This window comes from Malania oleifera, chromosome 6 (genome assembly GCF_029873635.1).
Source record: "Malania oleifera isolate guangnan ecotype guangnan chromosome 6, ASM2987363v1, whole genome shotgun sequence".
Taxonomy (NCBI): Eukaryota; Viridiplantae; Streptophyta; class Magnoliopsida; order Santalales; family Ximeniaceae; genus Malania; species Malania oleifera.
The window spans coordinates 80659026-80669597 of NC_080422.1; the positions used below are offsets into that span (position 1 = coordinate 80659026).

General features: G+C 29.5%; 1 protein-coding gene across 4 annotated transcripts; it reads left to right on the forward strand.

Annotated features, from left to right (window-relative positions):
* Positions 1-1504: 1504 nt before the first annotated feature.
* LOC131158029 (glyoxylase I 4) lies at positions 1505-9336 on the forward strand. 4 transcript variants are annotated; one of them, XM_058112577.1, is made up of 6 exons: positions 1505-1649; positions 3670-3850; positions 7954-8037; positions 8123-8326; positions 9051-9188; positions 9249-9336. In XM_058112577.1, exons 1-5 carry the CDS (start codon positions 1602-1604, stop codon positions 9143-9145), a joined length of 612 nt encoding a protein of 203 aa, XP_057968560.1. In that variant the 5' UTR covers positions 1505-1601; the 3' UTR covers positions 9146-9188; positions 9249-9336. The 4 variants fall into 4 exon arrangements, 3 of the variants coding, with proteins under 3 accessions (XP_057968560.1, XP_057968562.1, XP_057968561.1); XR_009137387.1 differs by having other exon boundaries at positions 1511-1649; positions 9051-9198; XM_058112579.1 differs by having other exon boundaries at positions 1511-1649; positions 9051-9181; positions 9237-9336.
* Positions 9337-10572: the final 1236 nt, after the last annotated feature.

Sequence of the window (10572 nt, forward strand, 5' to 3'; positions counted from 1 at the left end):
TGGAAGTGGTTGCTGATCCCCATAAACTACAAATTATATATTTCATTCTTTGCATTAGATTAAATCAGGTCATGCCAATGGACAATGAAATATGTTTGTGACAATAACTTTCAAATCCGAATAGATTTCTAAACCATTAAAGTTCCAACATTTTTCATTAAAAATTAGATCCTGCACTACAAGGAGACGGGGATATAGTTTTAATTCTTTAACAAGTTTAGTCAAAACAACAAAGATCAATAATACACCAATACCATTAAGCGAGACCCCAATAGAGGCACATTAGGGTAAAAACACTAGTAAATGTACCAAAAAAAATTAACTTTTTAAAATAATAATCTCAATTATTTTTCAATGAATAAGCTAAAGAGTACACTCGTTTTCCCTCATTCTTGGATTGCCTTTGTTGAACAATGCTCCGCAGAAGCAAAAGGCTCTCAAGATGTATTATCAATGAATAAGCCCACATGCCAAAAACGAAAGGATGTAAAAAGACCACAAGAAGAAAGGAAAGGCACAAGCCCCTAACTATTAGAGTAATCAACATACAAGGAAATTAGGTTGGAATACTTCAAGAGAGCATCGTAGAAGGATAAAACCTCCAGCTCTATAATAGAAGATGATGAAGTGAATCCCATGGCACAAAAAGTTGATTTCGTTCGTGCCTTTTTATATTATATACAACTCGACCCATGATGTGTCTGCAATTGCAAATGTGGAGCATGAAGAGTTATGATACCAATTGTTGAGTGTAAGGTTTTAATTCAAAGTTAAGCTTTTGTCACTAAAGAGAGAGGAATTTGCTACCGTACGAATTTGTAATTGAAAGACTCTCCTTTGTTGTAAGATCACTGAAGGAAAGGTGAATATATATAATAGAAAATATTATATGTGGTTTTGTTTATAGACTTCAAAAAAACACGTTTTGATATCTATACTGTCTTTTCATATAAGTTAAACAACTTAAATGTATGACCAAGTAAACGCTTGTCTTGTACCAATTAAATTTTAATCATAAAAATAAAACCCACAGTTTTAAATAATAAGTTCAAGCACTCTTTTGACACAAAACTACTTTAATTTTAAAATCCAATTATTCTATAATATTCAAGGATAATAATAAAATTTTCAATCCACGTAAGTGTGAAATGGTAAAAGTATATGTAAATAGTCATATAAAATGAATTGTTCATATAAATTATTTATATAATTAATTTACAAAATATAAATATAAATATAATATCATAAATAAATAAGAATAAATAAATTGTACGTTGTGACAATTAATTGTGCATACGGATAAATTCCCCAATACGACGTCATTGCTGTCCCTATGGGGCCGTCATATGAATACTAATAAAAAAGTCAGACATACTGTTGCTTTGTCGGCTTTAGGCTTTAGCTTCGCACCCTGGATATTCTTCCAGAAAATTGTCTCTGAGCCCCTTTAATTTACCATAATTACCTATTTCGCCCCCTTGTTCTTTTACTTTACTAATACGCCCCTCAGATGAAATTGTGGCTGCTGTTTCTTTCCCCAAGCTCAGAAAGGAATTGGCTGCTGCAACTAGGTCGGTGTCGTAGTGAGTTTTTCCTCTTCCATGGCGTCTCTTCTGAGCCCATCTTCCACTTTCCCTCTCCGATACAAGGTAAGTTGCACGAGTTTCGATTCCTCTGCTTCGAAAGCCTCATCATTGTTTCAATTCTCGCAGTTTAATGTTCTTGAATGTCAGAAGTTGTGATTTTTTTCCCCGGCGAGATTGAAAATTTATCGTCTTTTTTTTTTGTGATTTATTGTTTTGAGAATCGGGTTGCGCTTAGGAATACGAATCTAGGGCACAAAATTGAAATTGTTTGATTTTGGGTAAATTTTATACAGTTTTGGCCCTTTTGGATTGAAATTCGACTGGTCACCCAATTTGAGAGTAACATTCCCAATTTCACATTGGCTAACATTACCTTACCTGTATTTGGGGGAATGTATTTCAGGCCTCGGATTTGAATGAAAGTGAAGACAAATTTATATTATATTTTGACAATCTACACAGATCCAAATTCAAATCCAAGTTTTGAAATTTAATTTCCTAAACACAAGGTTAAAGAATTTAAAACAGTTATTTGTATGTAACAGTGATGCTTTTTGGTTTGTGCCTGATAATTAAGGGTTGGTTGGTATCACTATAAAAAATTAGAGAAATAGAAACCCGAAACGAAAGCCAAAAACCAGAAACAGAGACTAAAAATTAGAAACAAGCAACCAATTTGGTTTGCATTTATAAAACTAATACAAATTAAAAACTTAATTAAAAAATACTCATTTTCATCTTTAAATCAAATAATATTATAAAAATATTATTGAAATAATAAATTTACAAGCAATATACATTAAAAAAATTAAGATAATAAAAATAAATTTTATTATAATTATTTTACTTAATTATACAACTTTCAAAATTTACTTTATATAAAAAATTTTAGTGGATATGACAATTGAAAAATAGTTAAAGTATTTTGTAATTGGCTTTATTATTATTTTTTTAAATTTATGTATATTGTTCTTTTAATTATATTTAAATTCATATGGTCATTTAATTTTGATTTTAATTTAAAAGTGTATAAAATGAATAATTTAATCCAAAACAACTATTTTTGCATATTAAAATTTCTGGCAACAAGTTACTAAAACAATTGAAAATCATAAAATCTACTTTTCAGTTTTTTGGCAAACAAAACCAGCAACAAAAACAGAAATCTGGCAACATAAACAAACGCGTTTTTATAACCTGTTTCTTCATTGTGGAGAAACAAAAACAGAAAACAGAAAACAACTATGATATCAAATAGGCCCTAAGTTATGGAGGATCATTTTTTGTTGTTTTTTTTTAGTTAACAGTGTAAGCTAAGGTCTGATTTAGCTTACATTATTGAAAATTGAGGGGGCTTTTTAGTAAAATTAAGTTTTTAGTCCTGAACACTGAATTCAAATATGATTTTGTTAACTAGTTCTGAATATTGAATTGTCATTCAATCTAAATTCTGAATTATTTTAGTTATTTGATATATTTGAATATCTGTTGCTTTTCAATTTTAACCTTTTCAATTCAACATAAATATTTGATAAAATTATCAGGCAATTACATATTTTTCATGTATTTAATTAATAAATATAAATAAAATAATACAATTTGTTGTTAGACAAAAATAAAATTATTATTATAATTTTTTAACTACTCGAGTGTTGAGTATTTTGTCATTTTCATTTGTTTATAAGTAATAAAATTGGAAAACAAACCTCTAAATTTATGAATTACTAAATCAGACATGTTTTTATATTTGATTTAGACTAATTTTTAAAAAATACAAAGCTGTTACCAAACAATCTGATGCCTGACCAGTTCACTTTCCCTTTTAGTTAATCTTCTCTTTATTTTCCTTTTAATTTCCTTCTTTTTTTTTTCCTGCTGTTTTCTTTTTGCTATTCACTCCTGCATCGTGTTCTTTTTTCTTATTCTCGGTGGAATTTGATTTTTGTTGAATTTATAATCAGTTCAGTTTGTTGCCATCACTGCTGTAAATGCATGTTGGTTTGTTTACTATGCACTCTCTTTATCTCTCTCAAATTCTGAAGATGATTTTTGTTGTTGTTTTTCTTTCCCCAAATTTTCTCAGGTAAGTTGCTTGAGCTTTAGCACCATACCTGCAAACTTTCTTGCCTTACCACCAAGCGAAAAAAGCCAGGCTGTTGTGAGAAATGGTCGATGTAATGGGCATTGCTTACCCACTCAAGCTAAGATGTATGTGGAAAGTGACGTATTGGTGAAAGAATCTAGTAGTGTTGATGATAGCAATGGTAAACTTCTCTTATTTCTCTGTCACTATATTTACACTTTCTTTCCAATAATTTTCAGTTCCCATGTGGGCTTAGGAAGGTAATAATACATCCCTACTAATTACTAAAGAGAAAAAAATGCTTACGTTTATGGCTAGAAACATGCCATTCATCACCAGAAAATCATCACAAGATTTTTTTTTTTTCCATTGGTGAGCATTTTGGGATTAGTTTTTATTATTTTTGTATGGATTAGATTCCAATGAATCTTGAAACACCACATTAGTTGTGACAATTCTTGTCATGAATAGATTCTTTTTGCTTGTCTATTTTTTTTCAAAATTATAGTGACTATGTATAATTGGGTATATATCCAAATGGTTAATATATCTAAATGGACAATCACCAATACATCCTTGCTGATGACATTTAGGTCAATCTAAGATGATCCATTTTGATCCAAGGTTGAAATCGGGATCCTTCTTAGGATCACTAGGATGGTTTGCAAGATCATATTGTACCATGGTTTTAAATCGCGGTAGCGGGTAGCGTAACGTAACGGTAACGAGTGAAATGGGTAGCGGGAGTAGCGGATGTTACATAACAGGAAGCAGGTGTAACGACCATGAATTTTTTTGAAGCATGCACAACCTTGTGCATATTAGCGTACTTGCATGTTTTAAGCTTTTAGTCCTTCTTAGAAAGAGTTTTAGTGTATTTTAGATCCTTTAGTTCGAGTAACTAAGTTTTTGGTAAGGGCAACACGTTTACATTTGTTTTAAACCAGCATTGATAGAAAAATTATGCGTCTGTATGTATTTATACTTCCCATTGTTCTTATTTGTGATAAATTTTTATGTGTGCTAAATTAATTAATAAAACAAGATACATTATACATTCCATTAATCTATTTGACACATAAGACAAATGAATAATAAAAATATAAAATAGCTAGAAAAGAAAGAAGGTTGAAATTGAAAAATATAGAACACAAATATCACAGTACTAATATTGTTAATTAATGCGTCCCTTGTGAGTATTTAAATAAATAGTAAATTTTGTATCATTGTCATCCTAATTATAATATTTTCCACCTCTCGACATATGGTATATTGAGAATGATTTATGAATCAGAGGGAAAAAGTAAGAAGAAAAGGTAAAAAATAAAATAAATTTTTTGATGTAACAGTCCTGTAGTGGTTACATAACGGCCGTAACGGCCTTTACGTAATAGTCACGGTCCGTAACGGCCGCTACAGCCACGATTTTTCTTCCCACCGATTTCGCGGTGTGTAATGGTATCGGTAACCACTGTTACGTAATGGTTGCGGCCTTTATTTAAAACCATGGATTGTACATTGTGGAATTAGATTAAGGAGCCTAAGATTCTACTAAATACATAAATAAATATGAAAAATGCATTTGTATGTTAGTTTTTTTTTTTTTAAAACTTCTAGGACATAAGTCTACAAAATTGGCTAGTAAGTGTTGAAGACTCAAAAAATTATAATTATCTATGGTAGGGGCCTTATATTACAAAAAGAAGAAAAGATGAAGTGTTTAAATTGTTGTATTTCCTAACTTAATCAAACTGGCTTACAAAGAAAAACAAATAGTCGCTTATAAAAACAAGAACATTATTTTGAACACAAATCAGTCAACCAACAATCATACAACATGAATATCCACTATCAAGCTAGCTTCTACTTGTAAAATGTCAGCATCCAAGCCACCATTTGGACTATCATCAATGACTTAATCAAGGCAATCATTAAAATCATCACCATCATTATCATTATTACTGTTAAGTGCATCAATGTGTTACTTACTTATCTTCATTCTTAATGGTTAAAGTTTGCACCCTTTAATAATTACTAATGAACCAAAAAGTAAATTTTTGAGTCATAATTTTGTCAATATAAGATAAACCAAATCACTTTCTAAGGGGTTGTCTGGTATCATTGTCAAAAGTTAGATAAACAAAAACCAAAAACCAAAAGCAGAAATTAAAAACTAGAAACCAACAACCTGTTTGGTTAACATTTATAAAAATAATGCAAATTAAAAACTTCATTAAAAAATGCTCATTTTCATCTTTGAATCAAATAATATTATAAAAATATGATTAAAATAATAAAATTAAAAATAATATACATTAAAAAAATTACTATAATAAAAATAAAATTTATTATAATTATTTTACTTTAATTGTTCTACTTTTAAAATTTACTTTACAATAAAAAAATTTATTGGACATGACAATTGAAAAATAGTAAAAGTATTTTGTTATTGACTTTATTACTATTTTTTTTAGATTTATGTATATTTTTATTTTAATTACATTTAAATTCATATGATTATTTAATTTTGATTTTAATTTAAGTATGTATAAAATGAATTATTTAATTCAAAAAACTATTTGTGGACATTAAATTTTTTGGCAATAGGTTGTCAAAATAACCGAAAATTGTACAATCTAGTTTTCAGTTTTTTGGCAAATAGTTAAAAATCGGCAACAAAAATAGAAAACTAACAACATAAACAAATGCACTTTTATAATCTATTTCTTCACTGTGGAGAAATAGGAACTGAAAATAGAAAACAACAATGATACCAAATAAGCCATAAGTTTTCCATTTCATGTATAAGTTGTATAAGACAAAAGCCTAGATTATATGACAAGTTTTTTAGTAAATATTTAAAAAATGTGAAAGAATGTGGGATCTTACGATCCCACTACAATCCTACTATGGTCCTATGATCCTACTATGATTCTATGATCTTACTGCAGTCCTACCAATTTGTGATTCTAGGTAGGATCAAGGTCGTTTTAGTAAGGATTTAGGATTGTATGATCTTACGATCCAAATCGCGATTTCAACAACCATGCTTTGAACATGTAAGAAAAAGATTAGGGCTTGTTTATATGTGGAAAAATTGTTTCATTTTTCATTTCAATTTTCCAAAAGATTATGGCCTCATTTGGAACTTGGCAATTCTTGGGGAAAGAAAAGGAAAGGAATCTACTTTTTCATGTTTGGTTATCAAGGAAAGTGAGAAAGAAAATAAAATATACCAAATCAATGAACAGAAATTTGATTTTAGGCATCATTAACATTTGTTTTTTCCTAATTTTTAATCATATTAGAACAAACTTTTTTTTATTTTAATAGTATTTGATGTTGAGAGAAAATGCTATGGAGAATGAATTTCCTTCTTATTTTCCTTTCTTTCACCAAACGAATCTTATTGGTTTTTGACATAAGGAAAACTTGGAAAACAATAAAAAGATGCTTTCAAAATTTTCTGTACAAATGTTTGGGCAATTGGAAATCAATGTGTCTTTTTAGGAAATATTTTCTTTTTTATACAAAAAAAATGGTTTTGTAAAACGAAATAGACCCCTAAGCTCTTATTCTTGTAAGCTACTAATCCCTCATACAAAAACTCCTTTGATGCATGCCCGCTAATTGTTAAAAAGGAAAAACTACTGTATTTATGGCTAGAACCATTTTATTTATCACTAGAAAACCATCGCGAGATCATCTTTTTTTTCCTATTAGTGATGGGGCACTCTGGAATTAGTTTAGTATTTTCGTACTGAAGTAGATTCCAATGAATCCTAAAAGATCACATTAGCTGTGAAAAATTCTTGTGATGAATAGTTTTATTGACTGTGTATAATTGGGTACATATCCAAATGGTTATAGATCTCAATGGACAATCATGGATACATCCTTGCAGATGACATTAAGTTCAATCAAAGATGATCAACTTCGAACATGTAGAAAAAGATTAGGGTTTGTTTAGTTGTTGAAAAATAGTAATTTTTCATTTCAGTTTTCCACAACGATTTTAGAAAAATGTCACATTGGTTTCTAACATTTATGAGGAAAACTTGGAAAACAATAAGAAGGTGTTTCTGAGATTTCCTATACAAATGTTTGGGAAATTGGAAAATAATGTGTTTCTTTTGTTTTTTTTGTTGTAATTATATTTAAAAGAAAACTGTTTTCTACAACGACACAGAACCTTAATCTCTTGTCTCTTGTAAGCTACTGATACCTCAACGCAAGCTCCTTTGATGCAAGAGCCCTTATACATTGATTGATTGATTGATGCAGATATTGGAGTTATGAGCATTCACCACGTTGGAATTCTATGTGAAAACCTTGAAAGATCACTTGACTTTTACCACAAGCTTCTGGGTATGTTTACTTTTTCCCTGATAAGTCAACACACTCAAGTCATCTCACAGAAGGGAAAAAATTCATTATTTATATTTGGAATCAGGTCTTCCAATAAATGAGGCAAGGCCAGATGATAAGCTTCCATATAGGGGAGCTTGGTTGTGGGTGGGTTCTGAGATGATCCATTTGATGGAGCTTCCAAATCCAGATCCCTTAACTGGACGACCCGAACATGGGGGACGAGATCGTCATTCTTGTATTGCAATTAAGGATGTATCTAAGCTGAAGGCAATCCTTGATAAAGCTGGTAATTTCTTTTTCCTTGTTCTCAAGTTTTTAATATTTTACATAAGGTGAAAAGGATCTTCAAGATCCATGTAGTTGAGATGATGTTTAAATTGCCCCCTTGCTAGTGCTAGGGAATGTGGACAAGGCAATTGTAGAGATCCTGGTAAAAGGCATAATAGATATGGGAATTTGGAATTTTTGTTTAACTATTTTATTTTGGGTTGGATCGTATTCAAGTCAAGTTCAAAGTTGACATGTAGTGGAATACTCAAAAATCAAGTTGTCGAAAATTTAAGCTCGAAACTTGACTTGAGTTTGGTCAATCTTATAATTGTTGAACTCAAACTTGAGTCCACTCAACTTTGATTCCTTAAAACTTAAGCTCGACTTGATTAAGCTTGATATTGTTATAAAATAATATTATATAAAATATATATTGTTAAATATGCATAATATATGTAGTATATCAATTACGCAATCTTAAAAGTAATAAAATAACGAAAGATCCATTAATCTCATGAATAGTATTGTAAAACTCGAACTTGACTCATTAGTTACTCAAGTATCTCAAGCGCAACTCAAACTTGAATAGAGTCAAACCGAGTTGTGCTCAAGTCGAGTAGCTTGTGAGCCGAGTTGACTCATTGATACCCCTTATTTTGAGGTAGTTGTAGTTGTAGAAATGTGGTGAAGGCATGATAGAGGCGGGGATGTGGAATTTTTATTGAAGTTTTATTTTACAGGTGTTCCTTACACACTTAGCCGATCTGGGAGGCCTGCAATCTTTACAAGAGATCCTGATGCAAATGCACTTGAATTTGTGCAATTGGATCACTAATACTTCAGCATCCATAGTGTATACATAAACTTGTAATATCACTGTTTCTTTTAGTTATGTTATTTCTCTGCACACCACATGTTGTACATATTATCAATGTCAGATGTATGAGATACATTGTTTCTTCAAGTCAGTGAGGCTTGTACAGTGATCTGTTATTCATAAAGAAGGGATTCAAAATTTGTGGTTCAGCAGCCTTTTTTGATCTCTCTTGTGGGTGATTCTGAATGCATATTGATTTTTTTATTTTTGTTCTCGCCTATTCTGTGAATTTTATTTTGTTTCTGTTTCAGAGAGAGAGAGAGAGAGAGAGAGAGAATATACAACGAAGAAGTGTGGTTTCACATTTGTAGGAGCTAGTCCAAAAGTTGTGTTCCCTCTGAAGTTCCCGTCACTAACCTTTATTTTTTGAAGCACAAGTAGCCGGTAATTAACGTGAGGAAGAAAAGAAAGAAGGAAAAGGTGAGTATAAAAAAAAAACTTTAAAAAAAAATCATTTCATAGAGTGAATAGTGGAGAAAGTGAAGTTTCACTCATTCCAAAATTGACTGCATTGGCTTTGTTTGGACTATAGAACTTGGAGCAAGCATGAAGATCTTCAAGATATTTTTTCGTCTTTTGAGCTGTTTTACTGGATTAATTGCTCTAGATCTTTGATCTCTATTTGAACCTAACGAAAAAAAAAAGGGATCTCTTCTAATGGATTTGTTGAGAATGATTTTGATCTAGTTCATCGCCTATGATCTATTTAGAAGAAGGTAGGGATGGAGAAAAAAAAGAAAGAAATAAATTAATTCTTTCATGATATATATTTTTATCTCTAATAATAATAATAATAATATATTCATAATTGATTGAAAAATAAGAAGAAATTAAAGGCAAACAGAATACACAAAAAAAAAAGGAAAAATTTATTCACTGATTTATTAGACATGTTATTTTTATTACTATCTTTCTTGATAATCAAATAGATAAGAAATAAGACCTGTTCAATTGTCGAAAAATAATTTTTTTTTTATTTTAAATTTTCAAAAAATTACAAAAAAAAGTTAATTTTTAAGTTTTCAATATTTGTATAAAATAAATGAACAATAATAAAAAAAAATTGTCACTATTTATTTGTTGATATAGTTTTATTTTTTAATTTGAACTTTTAAATAATTATAAATTAATAAATTTATATAAAAAAGTTGAAAATATTATTTCTTAGATTTCTAATTTCTTATTTTATGTATGGAAGTCTCTTTCAAATCTACGTATTTCAAAATTCATGATTTTAAATACTACTTTACATAATTTTTAGAAAAATTAAAATAAATTATCTTCTTTTTTTTTTTTTAATTATTTTGAAATCAAAAAATAAAAATGAGAAACTATTTTGCACAACTAAATAAAATTTTTATTTTCTACCTAATAGGATTCTTAGA

Coding starts and splice junctions, on each gene's coding strand:
- LOC131158029 (XM_058112577.1), top strand. CDS start 1,602: ATGGCGTCTCTTCTGAGCCCATCTTCCACTTTCCCTCTCCGATACAAG. Junction 8,038..8,122: donor CTTTTACCACAAGCTTCTGG/GTATGTTTACTT, acceptor ATTTGGAATCAG/GTCTTCCAATAAATGAGGCA. Junction 8,327..9,050: donor GGCAATCCTTGATAAAGCTG/GTAATTTCTTTT, acceptor TTTATTTTACAG/GTGTTCCTTACACACTTAGC.